The following is a 23,004-nucleotide window of genomic DNA, read 5'->3' on the forward strand; positions in this document are numbered from 1 at the left end:
TAAGAAAGCACCCCCTCTTTTGAGGTAGTCCTCATAAGAGATCATGCGTGTATTCCACAGATGTCATCAAAAGCACTTTTGGAACAATCTCAGGGAATGATTGCCTTCCGTATCAGTTGTCAAAGTGCCAAGAGAATTACTGTCCTTTTTTTTTTTTAGCCACACCTCAACATGTTTTGCTTATCCATCCATCCATCCATCCGTGCATTAATTCTTGCAGCATATGTTTCTTGAGACTTGGTGCCAGACACTGCGGGGCCCTGGGGTGACAGCCGCAGACTCGCAGGCATACCCCTCCTTAGGCTTACATTCTAGTCAATTGCAATGAAAAACCTCAGTGATGAGGCAAGACCTTATGGCTGCATTTTAGACAAAGATCTCGTAATTGGGGCGAGTAAAAAAGACCTGAGGCTGCTTTGAGGTGGTGATGGTGCCTGGCTCGTTTTGAAACATTCAGTCTTTTGCCGATAGTTGATTACTTTTAAAATTAGAAATAAAAAATAAAAGTAATTACTCTGAAGTCCTACTTCACGGGTGTGACTCCCTGATTTACCAGTTTTTCCTAAGAGACAAAGGGAGTATGGGGTATTCTAGGGAATAAACGATACAAATAAAAGTGTGCTGACCAGTATGTATGTATGTGTGTGTGTATATATGTGTGTGTGTGTGTACATATATGTGTGTATATATATGTGTGTATATATATACACATACTTATATATATGCAAATACTTATATAAGAAAGATTGGAATTAAAATGCTGTCTTCCATTTTTCGCTACATGTACCTCACTAATAATCAGTGAGACATAAATGAAAAAAAACTATATTTTAAAAACAAACACAAGCTCTCATTTTTGTTGAATGGAATATAGTTAAAAAGCTCACCGATATCTCATGTTGACAAGCATATGAGAAATCAGCAAACCTTTTTAGACCATTTTGAGAGGATGGTGAAGCCATTTAATAGCTGTGGAGCATTTATCTAAACATTGATGCTATAGTTCGGGTTTTTAAAATTTTTTTTCCAGATATTTAAATTTTTAATCTCTTCACCCCCTGTGGGGCTTGAGCTCACAACCCCGAGATCGAGATTTGCATGCTCATCGACTGAACCAGGCAGGCACCCCAGGGATGCTATAGTTTTATATCTAGGAATTGATTCTGTAGTTTTAGGAGGGGTATGCCTGCGAGTCTGCGGCTGTCACCCCAGGGACCCGCAGTGTCTGGCACCAAGTCTCAAGAAACATATGCTGCAAGAATTACTGCACGGATGGATGGATGGATGGATAAGCAAAACATGTTGAGGCGTGGCTAAAAAAAAAAAAAGGACAGTAATTCTCTTGGCACCTTGACAACTGATACAGAAATTTATCCTTAAAAAGTCACAGAAGAGTACAGGGATGATGTATCAAGATGTTTGTAAGAGAGAAAAATTCGAAGCAACCTAAATGTCTATCAGGAGGTATTGGTTAAATGATGATACACTCATGCAGTGTACATCCATACAATCCAAAGATGGATTTATAAATGATAATGAAGCACAGAGCCACACAGCATGTAGAGTTTGGCCCTATTTGTGCAAAAAAGGGTGTCTGTGGGGCACCTGGATGGCTTAGTCCACAGAGCATGCGACTCTTAATCTTGGAGTTGTGAGTTTGAGCCCCACATTGGGCGCAGAGCTTACTTTAAAAAAAAAGAAAAGAAAAAGAAAGGACATCTGTATCCATGTGTATATGCATATGTTTGTATATGTATAACATTTTCTGGAGGGATATACAAGAAGTAGTAAGCAGTGATTACCTCTGGGTTGGAGGGGGCTTTATTTTTTATGGTCTGCTTGAATTTCATTATAACAAGCATATTATATTTTATAATGAAAATTGCTTTTTAGGGGCACCTGGCTGGCTCAGTTGGTGGAGCGTGTGACTCTTGATCTCAGGGCCTTGAGTTTGAGCCCCACGTTAGGGGTGGAGATTACATAAAATAAAAAAATAAAATCTTTAAAAAAAATGCTTTTTAAAAAACCGAAAAGACTTGGTAGTTTTGAAGTATACATTGAAGATCTGCTACTATGGAAATTGACCTCCCTGTTGACCGAGGTTGCTAGGAGCTATGGTCCCCCCGGAAAGCTCAAATGTCTGCTTTCAGTCCTCTAGCTGCAGAATCCTAGGAATGGAGGAGCCCAGGGAGGTGACTTGTCTCTCAAATAGTAGCTGTATTTCATGCAGCCCTCTTGAGCCAGTGCCTTTCCCCTTCCCAGTGGTGCTCTTTGTTTCTGGAAAGACCTAGCCTGACCCTTTCCATTGTGGACAAGGGAGAAAGACCCTACGATGAGGAAATATGGGATGAGCTGGGCATGGACCTCAGAAGCTGCTATGTACATGTGGGGATTCTTGTTTGATTTTTTACAACCCCTTCTGGTATAGATTGATCACCTCTGGGAGAAAGGAGGTCTGGGTTTTTTCTCTACCCTATTATTGAAAGTGATCTATTTTTTATTATGGGAAGTTGAAAATACAGACCAATAGACCGTCACCTGTAATCTTACTACTCTAATGCGGCTGCTATTAAGTTTTAAAAGCTTTGTGTGAAAAGTATTGGAAAGTACACACATCAGAAATGTATTGCTTGATTGATGAATTTTTACAAACAATATACCGTGTAACTGCTTCCCCGCTTAAGAAACCACATCATCACCAGCTTCCCCAGAAGCTCCCCTCTGGTCCTGATGCTGTCATTACCACCCCTCAGGGGAACCACCCTCCTGAAACTGCTAACATTTTGGTATATTTACTGTCACACTTTTTCCTGTGCATAGTTTTGGGTTTTAAAATATCATTGTAATCATACTACATATTGTCCTATTATCTTTCTTTTAAATATTGCAGACTTTCTGTCTTAAAAAAGCAATGCATGGTCGCTGTTGAAAAATTAGAAAATCCAAACCAACACAAGGAAGAAAGTAAAAAACACCTGTCATCCCACCAGTCTGAGAAGAGCTCTGGAACTTCTCGGTGGAAGTCTGCCTGATCTCTTCTTATGAAGAGACTCCTTGTTTTGATTTTTGTAACAATGGGACCATATTTCACTTTTTAATTTTATTTTTGATTATATTCTTTTTTAACATTTTGACTATATTTACATTGCACATTATCTTTTAAGGCAGTATTCCATTGTGTGTATATTTGTACCGTGATATATTTAACCAATACTCTCTTGTCATACGTTTGTCTCTATCCTTGCCTTGATTTTATTTTTTTATTATTTTTTTATTTTTTATTCTTTTAAAGATTTTTATTTGTCAGAGAGAGAGAGCACAAGCAGGGGGAGCAGCAGAGGGAGAGGGAGAAGCAGGCTCCTCACTGAGCAGGGAGCCCGATGCGGGGCTCAATCCCAGGACCCTGGGATCATGACCCGAGCCAAAGGCAGACGCTTAACGACTGAGCCACCCAGGCGTCCCATCTTGCCTTGATTTTAAATATTGATTCACATTCATAAATATTCTTGATAAGTCCCTAGAAATAGAATTGCCAGGACAAAGGGCACATGCAGTTTTAACATTGTACCCTGTAAGTCCTACTTGTTTGGCACAAGAGTTACTCTCTTACTGAATACTCCTTTTATTCTTCTTCCCCTGGAAATTGGCACAGGTTGGCCACGTCAGCTAAAGAGGAGCACAGAACTGTACAAAAAATGAGAAATAACAATTACTTAATGCAACAGAATAAACTTACAGACTGAGAGAGTCAAGTTCAACATATCAGAAACCCATGGAGACCCTGGCTCCCAGATTATGATATCTTTCTATCTGGAGTCTTAACAAGCAAAGGGTTATACAGCTTTACATAAACTTTTCAGAGGGGCACATGCCTTTTTTTTTTCTAAGATTTTTATTTATTTATTTGACAGAGAGAGATACAGTGAGAGAAGGGAACACAAGCAGAGGGAGTGGGAGAGGGAGAAGCAGGCTTCCCGCCGAGCAGGGAGCCCAATGCGGGGCTCGATCCCAGGACCCTGGGATCATGACCTGAGCCGAAGGCAGACGCTTAATGACTGAGCCACCCAGGCGCCCTGGGGCACATGCATTGGATTTAAAAAATATGTATTTATGCTGATGCATTTAAATAAATATTTTCCAGACATCATACCCTTTTGACCCCTAAATTATTCAGTATGCATTTCTTTTTTTTTTTAAAGATTTTATTTATTTATTTGAGAGAGAGAATGAGATAGAGAGAGCATGAGAGGGCGGAGGGTCAGAGGGAGCTGAGCAGGGAGCCCGATGTGGGACTTGATCCCGGGATTCCAAGATCATGACCTGAGCTGAAGGCAGTTGCTTAACCAACTGAGCCACCCAGGTGCCCCTCAGTATGCATTTCTAATAATATTTTTCTACGTAACCAAAATAACAGTGATTAATCCTAAAAACTTTATTTCATATTATCATATATCTGGTGCATACTCAGATTTACCCACTTGTCCCTAAAATACCTTTCATAGCAGATTTGTGTTACTCGCAGCTATCCACTGTCACACATTCATACTCACTTAAAAGACTTTTTATTTTTTTTATTTTTTTAAAGATTTTATTTTATTATTTATTTATTTGAGAGAGAGAGAATGAGAGAGAGCACATGAGAGTGGGGAGGGTCCGAGGGAGAAGCAGACTCCCTGCCGAGCAGGGAGCCCGATGCGGGACTCGATCCCGGGACTCCAGGATCATGACCTGAGCTGAAGGCAGTCGCTTAACCAACTGAGCCACCCAGGCGCCCCTCACTTAAAAGACTTTTGACTTATTTCCCTTTTACCTAGGTATATGAAAACATCCCTTGCCCCCAAATTTTGCCAACGTGGGGTATTATTACTATTTTTGCCAGTCTGTTCTATCCTTTATTTTAAACTTGACATTGTAACACAGGTTTATTTCTTGGTAGAGAATCTTCAGAAACCTCATGTAAACGTGGGTAGGTAACGTTCCATCGAGAAGGCCCGGTGCACTGTCCGTCCTGGGGTGTCTGGGGCCGGCCCTCAGCGGTTTAGCTCTTCCCGCCTCCATTGGACAAAGCAGGTGCGCTGGAACCGATGCTTGCGGCCTTGCCTTATGAGTTCACGTGTCTCTCCTTCCTCTGCATCAGAATCCACCTCATTGTCTGGAGATCACACCACCATCTTCAGAAAAGCTGGTCTCGGTGATGCGGTTAAGTGACCTTTCTACAGAAGATGATGACTCGGGTCACTGTAAAATGAACCGTTATGATAAGAAGATTGACAGTCTAATGAACGCAGTTGGTTGTCTCAAGTCTGAGGTGAGGGAGGTGGGGGCTGGAGTCGCTAGGGCCCTGAGGATGTGACAGACCGCCCAGGTCGGTTCCTGGTGGCCTGCTTCCTTGGGGCTGTCCGCCTGTGGGCCTCCCGCCCTTCTCAGCACGCTGCCCAGGGCTTCAGATGCCTCTGAGGAGGTAGCCCCGGGGCACCGAGCACTTAGCCCGGGGCCTGGCTCTGACCCCACCTGGTGCTCTGTATGGATGCGCTGGTTTGACTTGTCACAGCAGTAGGTGAAGCCAGTGGGGGTATCGCCCCCATTTTGGAGATGACGTGACTGTGACACTGGAACCTCTGTTCCCCATTTTTACACAGCAGTTTGGAAAGAGAACAAAGCCCCAAGGAGGTGAAGGAAGTTTGTCGTCAGTTGGTAGGCTCTGTCTTTGGGCAATATCAAGACCCAGGTCTTGACAGCTGACATGGCCTGTGTCTTTAATCCCCTGCCCTGCATTCGGGGCTCATGGGCCCACCTGGAGAACCTGGGGCTGGCTGCCTGGCAACAGCCCTTTCTCCAAAGCCCGCGGAGCATGGGCCTTTTTGTGACACCTCCCCTGTGGTGTGCCAGTGAACCACGGTCTGTATCCTGGCTCTGTCCCCAGCCAGCAAGTCGGTCACTTGGGCTCTCTCTGTACTCGGAACTCAGTAACAAGGAAATGAGATGAACAGTGTCTGTCCCTCATCTCTGGGCTGATTAACTGAGATTGTGCCCAGCAGGACCTAAGTACCTATGTGTCTGTCACTCGGAGGTGCCCTTAACTGGCCCAAAGCAACGGGCCTAGCAATGTGGCAGAGAAGGAGCCCCTCCTCAGCGGCCCCTGCCCGCATGCTCCCGCGCAGGTCAAGATGCAGAAGGGTGAGCGCCAGATGGCCAAGAGGTTCCTGGAGGAGCGCAAGGAAGAGCTGGAGGAGGTGGCCCACGAGCTGGCCGAGACCGAGCATGAGAACACGGTGCTGAGACACAACATCGAGCGCATCAAGGAGGAGAAGGACTTCACCGTGTAAGGCGGCCCCGCCCCACAGTGTGCTCCTCCCGCCCGGCCGCCGCAGGCCCTGGGAACGGCAAGCGACGGAGGCAGGCCCAGGCGCCGTCCCCGGGTCACAGTGCACCCAGGCTTACGGCTGGTCACCAGCCACAGGCTAGTTACTGGTTCACGCTGTGAGGGAGGACAAGGACCCCACAGGATGCAGTGGGGGCAGGGAAGCTTTTCTGGAACAAGCGACGTTTAAGGAGAGCCCTGCAGGGTGGTTAGAAGATAGGCAGTAGGTGCTGGGGAAGAAGGCGTGTGGGATCACGAGTGAAAGCCCCAAGGGAGGAGTTTGCGACTGGGAATTGGAAAGTGGGCCATAGTGAGGAGACGGGTGGGCAGAGGGCAGGGGTGCCATGGAGGTTGGCAGGGGCCATTCTTAGCAGTCGCTTTGAGGAGTTTGCATTGAGGGGCCACGGAAGGGTTTTCAAAGCGGGGAGTGGTGGGGCCAGACGTGGCTCCAGGGTGAAGAATGCATGGGATGGCTCAAAAGCGGATCTGAAGGTGGTGGTTACGAGACTGTGGCGAAGGCTGGGGACAGAGGTGATGCTAAGTGGCTGAGAGGCAAGCAGGGCCACAGATGGCATAATGTCAGCTGAGATGAAGGCCCAGGTGGCCTTCCAGGAGCCCTCCCTCCCCCTCCCCCACTGTTCCCTGACCAGGAGATGAGCCTCGCAAGGCATTGTGAGGCGAGCCTCAGAGCTCTGAGTGGGCCGGGGCCTGGGAGGGCTCACAGAGCACTATTCTCTCTGGCCCCAGGCTTCAGAAGAAACACCTCCAGCAGGAGAAGGAGTGCCTCATGTCCAAGCTGGTAGAAGCTGAAATGGATGGGGCTGCTGCTGCCAAGCAAGTCATGGCCTTGAAGGATACTATCGGGAAGCTAAAGACGGTAGGTGGCAGGCAGAACCACCCAGCCCTGGGACTGGGCCCAGAGGCAGGCAAGTTGCAAGCTAGGGAGGGGTCTTTACGCAGTCATCAGGCTGACTTTATGACATCTCCAGGCCAGGCGAGGGCACACTTAACTCCGCAGCCCCCACTCCCACTCTCACTTCCAGGGCCTGATCCTTGAGGATGACCTCTGGTGGCCAGGGTCTCTGAGGAGACCTCAACATGGGTCTCCTGGGATCACAGTGAGTCAAGGCCTAAGTCTGATTCCTGCAAGTGTCAGCCACAGTTTGATTCCTGCGAGTTATCAGCCACCAGGTGTCGTCCTCTTCCTCTTCCTCCAGGAAGCCTGCCCTAACTGCACTTGCCTACCCTGAGCTCCCCAGCCCTTCTCCCCACTTGTTGCTCTCAGCTGACTCAGCTCCTGCCCCCGTCCTTCCAGGTTCATCTCCTCTGGGAAGCCTGCCTTTGACCCCTGTGGTCCTGTACACAGCCAAGGGCTTCTTACTGGGCCTCCCGGCACCAGCACCTCTTAAGAGGGGCCTGCCTCTGCCGCCTCCTCCCTTCTCCCCGTGTACCTTGTAAGACTGCCTGCTGTCTTCCAGGAGAAACAAATGACCTGCACGGACATCAACACCCTAACGAGGCAGAAGGAACTTCTCCTGCAGAAGCTGAGCACATTTGAAGAGACCAACCGCACCCTCCGAGACCTGCTGAGGGAACAGCACTGCAAAGAGGTGAGCTCCTGGCCTCTGCAGGCCCGTCTGCTCTGAACCTCAGTTCCTCGTCTGTGACAAAAAGGTACTCTCCGTGCCCGACCTGAGAGGGCCGTAGAAAGATGTGACCAGTCTTCCTGTGAGGTGCTGGTCACCCGGCAGAGGGTGCTGCCTTCATTGTTGAAGCTGGGGCTGGTGGCGCGGGAAGGAGCTGAGGCGTCAGAGGGGGGAGGCCCGGCCCTTGGTTAAACAGAGGATGGCTCGGGGCTGGCAGACGCCAACTGTAGGGTAGCGCTCTGTTTTCTTAAAAGGTGGGTTCTTGGGTGCCTGGGTGGCTCAGTTGGTTAAGCGACTGCCTTCGGCTCAGGTCATGATCCTGGAGTCCCGGGATCGAGTCCCGCATCGGGCTCCCTGCTCAGCAGGGAGTCTGCTTCTCCCTCTGACCCTCCTCCCTCTCATGCTCTCTGTCTCTCATTCTCTCTCTCTCAAATAAATAAATAAATAAATAAATCTTTAAAAAAAAAAAAAAAAAGGTGGGTTCCTAATGATGTTCTGTATTAGCAAATGATTCTGGAAAGACCAACGGTATAAATAGCTGTCTCCCTGTTGGGCTCAAACCAGAGACCATAGTATGGTGTTTTATTTTTTGTTTTTTTAGCATTGTCAACTTCTTGTTTGGATTTTTTAAAAAATTAGCATTTAATATTTTTATTTAATTGCTTCTCGGCTTTTTGGCTAAATTCAAGTGTAGTATCTGTTCTTGTCAGTTTAATATTTTTATTCATTTAATGTTTTTTAAAAGCATTTATTTATTTATTTATTTGAGAGAGAGAGGGAGAGCCCAGAAGGAGAGGGAGAAGCAGACTCCCCACTGAGCAGGGAGCCCAACGCAGGGCTCGATCCCAGGACCCTGAGATCATGACCTGAGCTGAAGGCAGACGCTTAACTGACTGAGCCACCCAGGCGCCCCTATTTAATTTTTTTTAAGTGGGCTCCACACCTGATGTGGGGCTCGAACTCAAAACGATCAAGAGTCACATGCTCTACCAATGGAGCCAGCCAAGCGCCCCCAGAAATTAGTATTTAAATAAGTAGTATAAAACCGTGTGCGCCCCAGCCAGCTTTCCAAACAAACTCTTATCCAGGTAGTTAAATCCCTCTTGTGTCTCCTTTGGTGATAAGCTTATCAGAGGGATCCTTTATCTTCAATCTGATCATCTTTATCACTTACGTATACATGACATAATACAAACTTTACGTAAATGGTATGGTTCCATGCGTATTATTCTGAGTTTTCTTTTTTCACTCAATATATTTTTTTCAAAGATTTATTTATTGGAGAGGGAGAGAGAGAGGGAGAGAGCAAGCAGGGGGAGGGACAGAAGGAGAGGGAGAGAGAATCCCAAGCAGACTCCCCGTTGAGCAGGGCCCTACGCGGAGCTCGATCTCAGGACCCTGAGATCATGACCTGAGCCAAAACCAAGAATCAGACGCTTAACTGACAGAGTCACCCAGGCGCCCCCACTCAGTATTTTTGAGATTCATCCACTTTTATCCCTGAGGCCTAAGGTAGTTAATTTTCACCGCTATGTTCCATTTTAATGACTACCAAAATGACTACCTTTCTTCTGTTGATGGAAACATATTTTCAGTTTGCTTTTACAAGCTGTGTTATTTTGGGTCTTCATGTACACTATCCTGGTATACCCAAGAGTTTCTAGAATATATTTCTATCAGTTTTATTAGTTACAGCTAAATTACTCTCTTAAAATCATTAATACCTGTTTAATGTCTGGCTCAGTGTTCTTGGGTGGGCAATTTTTAACCTCTCTCGGTCTCAGTTTCCCACCTGTAAAATGGGAATAGCATCTTCCACATGGCGTCATGTGAGGACACGGATGAGGGAGTGTCATACTGCTTAGCACCCAGTAGGTGTTTGGTGTGTGGTAGGTGGTAGGTGCTGCTGCTATTTGTCCTGGGACCGTGGCCCCCCAAAACCTCTTCTACCCAGTTTTTTCCATTTTGACCCCTTAGCTTCTACTGTCCTGGAATCCTAGAATCTCCCATTGGAGATGAAGGGTCAGCCAATTTGGACTCCCACCCACAGCAGGTGCTCCATGTTTGGTCCAGGTTCTCATTTCCTCCTGCCCATGTGGCACTTGGGACGGGACCCCTCACCTCGGTGCTTGCTAGGGACACTTAGTGGAGTCAGTTGGCTTAGGGCCCAGCTCTGCCATTTCCAGCTCTGTGATCTTGCGCAGCTCACCTCACTTCTCCCAGCCTCGATCTCCTCTTAAAAATGGGGGTGGTGTAGTACATGGCTCTTTAGAATGGGGGATTTGGTGTGACTGTGTTAATTTGTGTAGTGTCCCCTTGGAAGCTCAGAAGACATGGCATTAAAGGGCAGTGGGAGCCCCATCAGGCCTAAGCTTTCATCCTGTGTTTGCCTCCCTGTTGCTGGAGAAACCACAATGCTGGCTTCTCACCGCTCCCTGTCTTGTCCTGGCTTGTGAAGGGAACCTGTGAGCCTGAGAGGGAAAGGGAGGGCGACCCCCCCTCTAGGGAAGAATACAGAAGGTTCACAGACACAGCCTGTTGGGAAGATGGGCAAGGGGAGCAGCAGTTGGGGGAAGAGGGAATTCAATGGCTGATAAACATATGAGTAGTTAGAAAAATGCAAGCTAAAACAGCAGGAGTCTTGCTGGCAAAGACTGGCCTGCCGCCCAGGGCCCTCCTGTCCTGCCTGTGGCCATGCACATCCATGCAGGCATTTTGTAGGTCATTTCAGCTCACAAACCTGGCCCAGTCATTCCTCCTCTTGGTATCAACCCTATAAAGACACTTATTCGGGCCCAGCCCAGCACCGTACATTGCTACAATGTTTGCAGTTGTGCAACCTGATGATGAACAGCCCCATTGCCCAGAGGCTATGCATGGGGAGAGGTTAAAAATGTAGTGTCATGCTGGAGAAAAGGCAGATTAGTGGTGGCTGGGGGCTGGGGGAGGGGGACAAAGAGATTACTTCAACAGGTCCAGGCTTTCCTGTGGGATGATGAAAATGTTCTGGAATTAGCGAGTAGTGATGGTTGCAGAACATTGTGAACGTACTATATGCCACTGAATTTTACACTTAAAAAATGGTAAAAATGGCAAGGTTTATGTTTTGTTTTTTAAGATTTTATTTATTTGAGAGCGAGAACGTGCAAGCACAAGTTGCGGAGGGGGAAGGGCAGAGGGAGAGGCAGACTCCCTGCTGAGCAGGGAGCCCAGTGTGGGGCTCAATCCCAGGAACCTGAGCCGAAGGCAGAAGCTTAACGACTGAGCCACCCAGGCGCCCCTGGCAAGGTTTATGTTATGAATGTTTAACCACAATTAATAATGCAATATGCCAAAAACCATTGAGTTGTGCATTTTAAATGGGTGATTTGTGATGGTATCTGAATTTTCATCTCAATAAAGGTTTTTTTTTTTTTAAGATTTTATTTATTTTTTTTTGTCAGAGAGAGAGAGAGAGAGAGAGAGAACAAGCAGGGGGAGCAGCCGGCAGAGGGAAAAGCAGGCTCCCCGCAAGGAGCCCGATGCAGGGCTCAATCCCAGGACCCCGGGACCATGACCCGAGCCGAAGGCAGCCGCTTAACGACTGAGCCACCCAGGCATCCCTGTTTGTTTGTTTTTAAAGATTTTATTTATTTATTTGACAGAGACACAGTGAGAGAGAGGGAACACAAGCAGGGGGAGAGGCGGAGAGGGAGAAGCAGGCTTTCTGCTGAGCAGGGAGCCCGATGCCTGGCTTGATCCTAGGACCCTGGGATCATGACCTGAGCCAAAGGCAGACGCTTAGTGACTGAGCCACCCAGGTGCCCCGGTTTGTTTGTTTGTTTTTGTTTTTTAAAGATTTCATTCATTCACTTGTTTTTTAAGATTTTATTTATTTATTTGACAGAAGAGATAGCGAGACCAGGAACACAAGCAGGGGGAGTGGGAGTGGGAGAGGGAGAAGCAGGCTTCCTGCCGAGCAGGGAGCCCAATGCGGGGCTCGATCCCAGGACCCTGGGACCATGACCCAAGCTGAAGGCAGACGCTTAACGACTGAGCTACCCAGGCGCCCCGAGGTTTTTTTAAATTTTTAAGTAATCTCAAGAGTCATTCACTCCACCCCCTGAGCCAGCCAGGTGCTTCTCAATTAAGCTGTTTTTAAAAAAAACAAGTAATCTGGGGGTGCCTGGGGGGCTCAGTCGGTTAAGCATCCGCCTTTGGCTCAGGTCAGGGTCCTGGGGTCCTGGGATCGAGCCCCGCATCGGGCTCCCTGGTCAGCGGAGAGCCTGCTTCTCCGTCTCCCTCTGCCTGCTGCCCTGCCTACTTGTGCTCTCTATCTCTCTGTCAAATAAATAAATAAAATCTTTAAAAAAAAAAAAAAACTTAGGGCGCCTGGGTGGCTCAGTTGGTTAAGCGACTGCCTTCGGCTCAGGTCATGATCCTGGAGTCCCGGGATCGAGTCCCACATCGGGCTCCCCGCTCGGCAGGGAGCCTGCTTCTCCCTCTGACCCTTCCCCCTCTCATGTGCTCTCTGTCTCTCTCATTCTCTCTGTCTCAAATAAATAAATAAAATCTTTAAAAAAAAAAAAAAAAACAACTTAAAAAAATCAAGTAGTCGGGGCGCCTGGGTGGCTTAGTCGATTGAACATCTGCCTTTAGCATGGTCCTGACCAAGCCCTGCGTCAGGCTCCCCACTCAGCGGGGAGTCTGCTTCTCCCTCTGCCCTTCACCCTGCTTGTGCTCGCTCTTTCTCACAAATAAATAAATAAAATCTTAAAAAAAAATTTAAAAATCAAGTAGTAGCACAAAAACGTAATATGTTAACCGTTTTGGTAAAACCACCCATAGATCCTTTCCCCCCCCACCCCAGCCCCCAAAAGATACTGTTTCTCTAGGTGTAGCTATATATAAATGCATAGAGAAAGGGTGGGCAGGACATTCATCAAACTAAACAGTGGAATGGGGTTTGGAGGTGGATGAGGGGACTTTAGCATTACTGGTTCACTGAATATTTTATAATGAGATTGCAATTTATTTATGACTCTTATAATTGCAAATACAAATTTTGGAAAAGGAAGAGAATCCAGAAGGGATGTAGACATCTGGGTTCATTGCTTAACCACTTGGCTCTCGCTGTTCCTTTCCTTGAAGGATTCGGAAAAGCTGATGGAGCAACAAGGAGCACTACTCAAACGGCTGGCGGAGGCGGACTCAGAGAAAGCGGTAACACAGCGCCCCCTGCCGGCTCTAGTGGTTTACGGGCGACAGTACACAGAGCGGCTGGCCCGGTGCCGCCGCGCCGGCGCCTCGCTCTGACGTTTGTTTGGGTCTTAATATCATGATCTATAAGATGGGCCGATGTCCCCTATCCTGCCTGCTCCACTGGCTTTGTCTAGTTGATCACTTGGGAGCTTGAACACAACATGAGGGATATTGCCGCTGCTGCTGGGTTTATTAACTATCAGAGTCTGTTACTTGAATTGCCTTATTTGTATTATGGATTAAAAGCCATCAAAAGGTTCAGACTTTTTACTCAGCAGTTCCAGTTCTAGGAATCTCTCCCAAGGCAGCACACTCCAAAGTCTGGTTCATGGAACCCTAAGTTCCTCACGATGTTAATGGGTGCCAGAAACAAAAGAAGGGAGTGATGCGAGGCCAGATAAATTGGGAAATGACTGGCTGGCCTGTACAAAAAGTTCACTGGGTTAACTCCAAAACCTTTTGGAGCATTTGAGGTATTAATGCCCACGTGAGTCTCCAAGAGAGAAGGAAGATGGAGGCCACATTTCCCAAGGTGTGGCCCTTGGCTCTTAGAGCCTCTCCGAATACCACAGTGGGAGATTTGGCAATGAAGGGGATAATGCCTAAATCTGTATCCCCAGCTTGAAAGGCTAGGAATCAAATCATGATACACCAGTAAATTGAAACTTTGAGCTGCTGTTTCAAAAGAAGTAGAAGATATAATCACATTACAGTAAATGTTGTGGGATTGTACGTATGGAACTACATACGCATAGGACTTTTTAATGTGTTTTAACAGTGGTTCTTTTGGCTGGGGGACTATGGGGATTCTTTTTTTATTATGGGGATTCTTTAGCATTTTTTTGTTTTTCATTGTTTTCCACAGCTAACATTATTTTATTTATTTATTTTTAACATTTATTTATTGGAGAGAGCGAAAGCGCATGCGTAAGTTGGAGGAGGGGCAGAGGGAGAGAATCTTGAAGCCGACACCCTGCTGAGTGCGGAGCCTGCTGAGGGGCTCAGTTTCACAACCGTGAGGTCATGACCTGAGCTGAAAGCAAGAGTCAGACACTTGCTCAGTTTGTTAAGCTACTGCCTTCGGCTCAGGTCATGATCCTGGAGTCCCGGGATCGAGTCCCGCATCGGGCTCCCTGCTCAGCGGGGGGTCTGCTTCTCCCTCTGACCCTCTTCCCTCTCGTGCTGTCTCTCATTCTCTCTCTCTCAAATAAATAAATAAATAAATCTTTAAAAAAAAAAAAAAGTCAGACACTTAACTGACTGAGTCACCCAGGCACCCCTATTTATTTTTTAATTATTATTATTTTTTAAGTAGTCTCCATGGCATGGAGCCCAACACAGGGCTTGAACTCATGACCCTGAGATTAAGACCCGAGCTGAAATCAGGAGTCGGACACTTAACCGACTGAGCCACCCAGGCGCCCCTCACATTATTTTAAATTGCAAGATCAATACCTGTCTGTCGTCTTAAATATTTAATACAGATGTTGGGTGCTTCCTGTCAGGATCTCTGTGACATGGGCTGGTGTATTCTGGACCTTGGGCCCTGGTGGCCAGGCACTCACAGGAGTGGCTGTCCCCCCCTGGGCCCGGCTTCTTTGCCCTTTCCCGGGAGTTCATGACTGTGTGTGTTCTCTCTAGCGCCTGCTGTTACTCCTGCAAGACAAAGACAAGGAGGTAGAAGAGCTACTCCAGGAAATACAATGTGAGAAGGTACCATCCCTGACAGTTTCCTTACGAGCTAGTAGAGCTTCGTGTGTAGAGTGTGCACTGGAACTGGAAACATGCGTTCACATGCTGGCTCTGTCGCTTTGTCCATCTCTCCAAAGGCTCAAGCAAAGACAGCGTCCGAGCTTTCTAAATCCATGGAGTCCATGCGTGGGCATTTGCAGGCACAGCTCCGGTGCAAAGAGGCAGAGAACAGTCGCCTGTGCATGCAGATCAAGGTACCTGCCGGCGCTGCAGGTGGGGAAGGAGGGGCCGGGGCATGGCAGTCCCAGGGCGGTGAGCCACACTCAGGAAGGCTTTGCCCCGACGGTTTATGGGGTGCTTGCTGCCAATGCCCTCCTGCTTCAGAGAGACTCTGGGACAGTGGCAAGAGCAGTGGACCCTGGAGGCCCTGGGTGCCCTTCCCTGCAGTGACCGGGTTTGGTGCCTTGACCCAGCCAATCACTTAATCCCTTAGGCCCTCGGGTCTTGTAACTCCTCCCCTGGGGGAGGGAGTGGTCTCAAATGCTGCTTGCCCGGGCGAGCCAGGGACCCTCTGAGGTCACGGCTCTGCTGAGTGACTGAGAGATACTTCGGACCACAGTACTGGGAGTTGAAGGAAGAATTCGAAAAGAGAGTACTGTCCCAACATTCAGACCCAGTGGGTTCAGCGATCTGGAGAGGTGCCATGGGGCGCTGGGAATGGCCCCTGTCCCTGGCCTGCATTCGGAGAGCTCTGAGCACCTACACAGTTGGTGACCCATTTTCTTTCTCCCTCTTCCTCACCCCTTCTTTCTGCTGGTCCCCTTTCCCCTCTCTCCTCTTCACCCTTGTTTCTCTCCACCCCTCCCCACCTGCTTTTGGCCCTCCCCTCCCAGAACCTGGAGCGCAGTGGGAACCAGCACAAGGCAGAAGTGGAGGCCATCATGGAGCAGTTGAAGGAATTAAAGCAAAAGGGAGACCGAGACAAAGAAACCTTAAAGAAGGCCATCCGAGCCCAGAAGGAACGAGCTGAGAAGAGTGAGGAGTATGCTGAGCAGCTACACGTGCAACTTGCTGACAAGGTGGGGGGCCTTCCCTGAGGGCGGCCGGGGGTGGAGGCTGGCAGCGCTGGCTAGGCTGTGATCAGAGGGATGCTGATGGTGGAAAGGGTGACTGTGCTGGGGGGAGGGGAGGCAGTGGGTGAGTAAAGGGGTAAAAGGGTGAAAGCAGGGTGGGCGGCTGGCTGGAGACGCTGGAGGGGACAGTTGAGTCTGCATCAATATCGTACGTAGGAATGGTGGTTAAGGAAGGACGTGCAGGGCGCCTGGGTGGCTCAGTTGGTTAAGCGACTGCCTTCGGCTCAGGTCATGATCCTGGAGTCCCGGGATCGAGTCCCGCATCGGGCTCCCTGCTCGGCAGGGAGTCTGCTTCTCCCTCTCACCCTCCTCCCTCTCATGCTCTCTGTCTCTCATTCTCTCTCTTTAAAATAAATAAATAAAATCTTAAAAAAAAAAAAAAAAAAAAGAAGGACGTGCAAGTAAAGTGCATGTGTGATTGCTGGAAATCTAGAAGCTACAGCTGGTTTCGGTCACCCTTGGTGCTGTCTGGAAAGGGACTGTGGGGGTGAGGAACCGTCCAGGGTGAGCCCAGCACCCAGCTCCCTCGGCCTCAGCGCTGTCACCGGGCTGACGGGCCCTGTTGTCCCATGTTCCCAGGATCTTTATGTCGCTGAAGCTTTATCCACTCTGGAATCATGGAGGAGCCGCTACAATCAAGTTGTGAAAGACAAGGGAGACCTCGAGCTGGAAATTATCGTCCTGAACGAGTACGTGTGTTAGGAGAGGGCGTGTGGGCTGAGGGAGGGAAGCGGGTGCACAGGTGGAAGGGGCCTGGCAACGTGAGGTGGGGCCCAGCGCCCTCATGGCTGCTGTGTGGTCTTGCCCGTCAGGGGCTGCACTGTGGAGGGGCCCGGCTTCTCTGCTCACAGAGGGCTGGGAGCTGCTGGAAATGGCCCTCTCTTCTCTCTGTTGTCTGCCTGGTGATAGCAGCTGTTTTGCCCAGCATTCGGTAGGTCAGAGTAGGGGGCAAAAGTGGTCTCAAGTGGTAGGGGACTGAACTCACACCTTTCTCGCCACTGGGGACCAGTGACCATTCAGACATTGTCAGTGTCACCCATAATCATGTATTCATTCATCTGAAAAATATTTATTGAGCATCTGCTCTATACTAGGCTGTGTGCTGGCCTTTAGGGTCACCACAGAGACAAGACAGATGCATTCCCTGCCCTCATGGAGTGAACCCTGTGCTCTAGTAGAAAACACCAGGCTACAGAGACCCGGACTCCCAGGGTTCTGGACGGGTCACAGGGTTGCTAGCTGAGGAAGTGTCTTTTGCTGGATTCAACTCAATTTAGCAAACATTCGGAGAACCTGCTATGTGTCGGGCCCTCTGCCAGGTGCTACCTTCCCAGGGTTCTCTGGTAGGAGAAAACAGATAATGAGGGTAGAAGGGTACATGGTATAGAGGAGGGGGATTGGGGAAGAGAGGCTCTGAGGAGGGAAGTCTCAACTGGGTTTCTAAGGGTGAGGAGGAATTTGCCGGCTAAACCAACATGATGTGTTTGCTTGGGCCTACTCTGTGCTTAGCACATATTTGCTGAATGAACTGTAACTGATCATTCCTGAGAGCACACACTATGTCAAGGTTCTGTTTCGGGCCTGTGGTCAAGATAAGCATCTGCGAGCCCGAATGCTGCTGTGAGGCCGCGGTCTCTGTTGCTGGACTACAGCCTGCTGAGTGACGGGGGGAGGGGAAAGGGGGTCAGGGCACGTGAGCACATGATTTCTTTCCCTTTGTGCTGTATGCATTCACATGCGTGAACGAGGGAGAGGGATGTCTGGGGGTGTCCCTGACCACCCAGCCTGGGAGTTCTGTCCTAACTTGAAGACCTGCTGGGCTAAGAGATCCAAGGGGGATCATGGAGAGTTGGGAAGGGACCCCGTCTCTGGTTCTTGTCTTCAGGGCGTGTCTTGGCTTCATGGGAGGATCAGAACACAGAAGGCTTCTGGAAGGGGGGGTATGGGAGACAAATCTAAAGGCTGATAGAAGAGAAGGGGGTATGTGGGAATGCTCCAGGGCAGAGCAGGGCAGTGGAGTGGAGAATGGGGAGCAGACAGGACACCAAGAGGTGGCCCTGGGGAGGAACACTTGGCCCCACTCCACACAAAGACCTGGCTTCTCAGAACCCATGTAAGGCTTCTCTTTGTCTGCTTTCTGTCTGCGACATTCTAGCCGGGTGACAGATCTCGTAAACCAACAACAAACGTTGGAGGAGAAGATGCGGGAAGATCGGGACAGCCTGGTGGAGAGATTACACCGGCAGACAGCCGAGTATTCCGCGTTCAAGCTAGAGAACGAGAGGCTGAAGGTCTGTAGTGAGAGTGGGCCCACACTGTGGGCATAGGGCAGCAGGGCCCCTGATGGGGCACTCCGGATGGCCCCCAGAAATGACTCAGGGGTCTTCAGAGGGCCTGGAGGCAGCGACATGATTAGGAGGGCATGTGCTGGAGTCAGAAAGGCCTGGATTCGGGGTGCCTGGGTGGTTCAGCCAGTTAGGAGTCTGCCTTCAGCTCAGGTCATGATCTTGGGGTCCTGGGATCGAGCCCAACATCAGGCTCTCTGCTCAGCGGTGAGTCTGCTTCTCCTTCTCCCTCTCAAGTAAATAAAATCTTAAAAAAAAAAAGAAAAAGAAAGGCCTGGATCAAGTCCTGACCGCCTTTCACTAGCTGCAGGCTCTAGGCTAGACGGTTTATCCTTTGTCACTGTGGTTTCTTGGAGGAAAGGAGGCTCTGATGAGAACGTGGTAATGTGTGTGAGACACTTAACATGAACACCCAGCCCGTGTGCGTGCAACACACCCGACTAGAGGTGGACACTGACTGCTGGGGGGCTGCTGCCCCCTTGATGTGCATCCATTCTCCCTAACGTCCCAACCTCCCAATAGTGAGTAGTTGTCTCTACTTTATAGAATAAGGAAACAGGCTTAGAGAGGGGTCACGTTTGTTGCCTGGATTTTGCCCCGGAAGTGTTGGCATTAAGATTTGAAGCCAGTCTCGTTCTGGAGCCTGACCACTTGCTCCACACCCTCCTGGCACAGTAGAGGCAGAGGCACTGAGTCAAGGTTCATGTTTCAGAGCCAGGTCGGATCTTTTTAATGATCTGGACAGTCAAGTCTAGGTTTGTTTATTTTTTTAAAGATTTTATTTTTAAGGGGCGCCTGGGTGGCTCAGTTGGTTAAGCGTCTGCCTTCAGCTCAGGTCATGATCCTGGAGTCCTGGGATCGAGCCCCACATTGGGATCCCTGCTCGGCAGGGAGCCTGCTTCTCTCTCTGCCTGCCACTCCCCCTGCTTATGTTCTCTCTCTCTCTCTGTCAAATAAATAAAATCTTCAAAAAAATTATTTATTTATTTATTTATTTAACAGAGAGAAACACAGCGAGAGAGGGAACACAAGCAGGGGGAGCGGGAGAGGGAGAAGCAGGCTTCCAGCTGAGCAGGGAGCCCAATGTGGGGCTCGATCCCAGGACCCTGGGATCATGACCTGAGCCGGAGGCAGATGCTTAATGACTGAGCCACCCAGGTGCCCCTAAAAAAAATTATTTTTAAGTAATTTCTACACCCAGCGTGGGACTTGAACTCACAACCCTGAGCTCAAGAGTCAATGCTCTACCGACTGAGCCAGCCAGGCACCCCTAGGTTTATTTTTTTTACTGCTTTATTTAAGTATGACATATGGAAAGGTACCCCATTCTAGACTTTTCACAAAGTGAACACGTTTTATCCATCATCCACCCTGATCCAAACCTTACTAGCATCCCGGTGACCTCACCCACTTACAAACACCTGTGCCAAGGTGACTGTCGTCCTGACTTTAGTCAGCACAGGTCAGCTTGCCTGTTTTTGAATTCCGTGCCTGGCTTTCATTCAGCGTTCTGTCTGTAAACGATCCATGCTGTGTGGCAGGTCTCAAGGTCCGTGCTGTCCGGTCTGCCGCTGTAGGATCACACCCTGCTACATTTATCTCTCCTCTCAATGGACATTTGACTTGCACAGTATCTTCATACATCTTCGGGTGCACCTATTTGGGGTATTTTTATAAGTTAAATACCTTGAGGTAGAATTGCAGGTCATTAGATGGTGAGCATAAATCCAGCTTTGGTAGATGTTGCCATAGAATAAGGCAGTTATACAAAGTTACACTGCCATCAGGGGTTTGGGAGAGGTAACAGTTGCTCCATGTCTCCTGGGGGACCCTTGGTATTGTCAGTCCTCCCTGGAGACATTCTGGCGGGAGGGGCGGCCCCTCATTTGTTGTAGTGAGGTTGCTGGGAAATGAAAGGCGGCCTCCACGTCTAACAGGTGGTTAGGGGATCAGTTACAGTATGGATGTCTGTGGCATGTAATACAGTGTGGCCATTCAAAATGATGTTTGTAGAAGTATATTGTCTTAGATGATGTTCTCCAGGAAAAGTTTAAAACATTACAAAAATGTGATATAGAAGTGATGGTCTTTGTGAACTGTAGATACATATTTTTCCAGGTTTTTTCCCCCAATACTAATAGAGATATTCAAACACATACACATCCATTATTCTTTTTTTTTTTATTAAAAGATTTTATTTATTCATTTGAGACACAGAGATACAGAGAGAGAGAGAGAGAGAGAAACCATGAGCAGGGAGAGAGGCAGAGGGAGAGGGAGAAGCAGGCTCCTCACTGAGCCAGGAGCCCGATGTGGGACTCGATCCCAGGACCCTGGGATCATGACCTGAGCTGAAGGCAGATGCTTAACCATCTGAGCCACCCAGGCGCCCCCACATCCATTATTCTGCAGCTTGCTTTTCTCATTCACCCATATCTCATGGATATCTTTTTAGGTCAGGTTATTGTTTTGCTTTGTTTTGGTTTTGGTTTTTAGCTTTCTCTCTTTCAAATGACTGCAAATTGTTTTATTGAGATACCATGATTTCTTTTGTCCCATCTACTAAGGTGAACATTTAAGTTGTAGGAGGACATTTGTTGACTTGAGAAGTAGGTCAGGTAATTGTTACTTGCAAAAGCATGTTGCAAAGCAGTAAATACAATATAATCCTATTCCTGTTGAAAAAAAAAATAAAGTATCTACTCAGCTACAGACAGATAGCCATAAAGCAAGGCATCAGATTGGTTTTCCTTGGTGTTACCTCCATTTTCTTTTTCTTTTTTTCTTTTAAAGATTTTATTTATTTATTTGACAGAGAGAGAGAGACAGCGAGAGAGGGAACACAAGCAGGGGCAGTGGGAGAGGGAGAAGCAGGCTTCCCATTGATCAGGAAGCCTGATGCGAGGCTCGATCCCAGGACCCTGGGATCATGACCTGAGCTGAAGGCAGTTGCTTAACAACTGAGCCACCTAGGCGCCCCTTACCTCCATTTTCTTTTTTTTATTACCTCCATTTTCTTTAATGATTATGTATTGCTTTTGTAGTAAGGACAAGAAAGCATAAGAGTTGCTTACTTGCATCTACAGTTGACCCTTGACACACGGGTTTGAATGGTGTGAGTCCACTTATATGTGGATTTTTTTTTTATAAATACAGTTTAGTACTGTATTTTTTTATGATTTTCCTAACATTTTCTTTGCTTTAGCTTACTTTATTGTAAGAGTACAGTATATAATACATATAGCATACAAAATATGTGTTGATCAACTATATATGTTATTGGTAAGGCTTCTGGTCAACAGTAGGTTGTTAGTAGTTAAGTTCTGAGGGATTCAAAAGTTATAGGTGCATTTTCGATTGTGTGGGAGGTTGGTGGCCCTAAGCCCTCCATTCATTGTTCCAGGGTCAACTCTTTATTCACTTGAGTTGCCCTGGCACCTGTCTGAGGAAAACTGCTAGTGTGGGTTTGAGTAGGTGGGGCTTCCCTTGGCTGGCCCCTCGGAGTGAGAGGTGAGGGTGGGATTGCTGCCTGCTTTGGGAACCTTCTTGTGGGTTACTCACTAGCCGCCCCCTCCAGGCTAGCTTCGCCCCGATGGAGGACAAGCTCAATCAGGCGCACATCGAGGTACAGCAGCTGAAGGCGTCAGTTAAGAACTATGAAGGGATGATTGACAACTATAAGAGTCAGGTAGGCGGCTGCCCGGGACGTTGACCTCTCCCAGGAAGGGTTGGCTGTAAAGGTGTTTTTCACCGAAACTCTGCCCAATCCTCTGCTGGCCCCCAGGTGATGAAGACCAGATTGGAGGCTGATGAAGTGGCTGCCCAGCTGGAACGCTGTGACAAAGAGAACAAGATCCTTAAAGATGAGATGAACAAAGAGATTGAAGCGGTACTGCTCCCCTTCCTTGCTTTCTTCCGCCACCCAATCCCATGTCTGTCCCCCTTGGTTGCCTGTGAGTCTCCCAGATTTGGACCAGAAAGATTGACGAGTTTTCTCATTGCTGGGCTGGTCCACAGTACCATGCACGTGCGCTCTCTCTCTCTCTGCTGCTGCTTTATTCCTTTTCCTCCTGGTTTTTTCTTTCTTCAGTTTCCTTAAAATAATCTCTCCTCCTTAGATCATCAAAGTGGATTCAAATGCTCAGATCTGCCAGGTCTTAAAAGTTGCCTATTTCATTCTGCTCAACCCAAAGATGTGCCTCCCCTCCCCTTCCCCTTTTCCCCAGAGAGCCTTATTCTAGAGATAAAGGGATCATCTTAATATTAACCTAGGAGAAGGGCTGAGTCCAGGCCCAGCCACTCATCTGTTACATAGCCTTAGGCAAGTCCTTGCCCCATCTAGTCCTCAGCCTCCTTGTTAACACAGACATGGACTAAATCAGAGAGCTCTGACCTGTAGCATTAGGATTGCCTTCCTAGGGGCATTGGAGTTAGACTGGACCTTAATCCTGGCTCTGTCAGTTTCTAGCTGAGCAACCTTAGGGAAATGACTTTGCTCCTATGATCCTTAGAGCCCTTGTATTGGGAAAACAGCCCCCACTTTATAGGTCGTTGTATGAATTAATTGAGAGAGCTCTTAGCACGGG

General features: G+C 48.2%; 1 protein-coding gene and 1 non-coding gene across 12 annotated transcripts in view; both read left to right on the forward strand.

Annotated features, from left to right (window-relative positions):
- Positions 1 to 23,004, forward strand: part of ODF2 (outer dense fiber of sperm tails 2) — a 33,806-nt gene that overhangs the window by 5,379 nt on the left and 5,423 nt on the right. For 8 of the 11 annotated variants that reach the window (XM_044920551.1, XM_021691534.2, XM_044920544.1 and 5 more), the window contains 12 exons: positions 5,138 to 5,308; positions 6,162 to 6,322; positions 7,109 to 7,238; positions 7,840 to 7,971; positions 13,138 to 13,209; positions 14,890 to 14,961; positions 15,078 to 15,194; positions 15,834 to 16,019; positions 16,653 to 16,762; positions 18,229 to 18,364; positions 21,996 to 22,106; positions 22,203 to 22,307. In XM_044920551.1, coding sequence (XP_044776486.1) covers positions 5,138 to 5,308; positions 6,162 to 6,322; positions 7,109 to 7,238; positions 7,840 to 7,971; positions 13,138 to 13,209; positions 14,890 to 14,961; positions 15,078 to 15,194; positions 15,834 to 16,019; positions 16,653 to 16,762; positions 18,229 to 18,364; positions 21,996 to 22,106; positions 22,203 to 22,307 — 1,503 coding nt within the window. The remainder of the gene's footprint in view (positions 1 to 5,137; positions 5,309 to 6,161; positions 6,323 to 7,108; positions 7,239 to 7,839; positions 7,972 to 13,137; positions 13,210 to 14,889; positions 14,962 to 15,077; positions 15,195 to 15,833; positions 16,020 to 16,652; positions 16,763 to 18,228; positions 18,365 to 21,995; positions 22,107 to 22,202; positions 22,308 to 23,004) is intronic. The other 3 variants (XM_044920549.1, XM_044920550.1, XM_044920552.1) reach the window with 2 other exon arrangements.
- On the forward strand, positions 8,666 to 8,856 carry LOC123326590. Its single transcript, XR_006541199.1, has one exon. It is a non-coding gene; the product is annotated as a U2 spliceosomal RNA (small nuclear RNA).

Source organism: Neomonachus schauinslandi, chromosome 13 (genome assembly GCF_002201575.2).
Source record: "Neomonachus schauinslandi chromosome 13, ASM220157v2, whole genome shotgun sequence".
Lineage (NCBI taxonomy): Eukaryota > Metazoa > Chordata > Mammalia > Carnivora > Phocidae > Neomonachus > Neomonachus schauinslandi.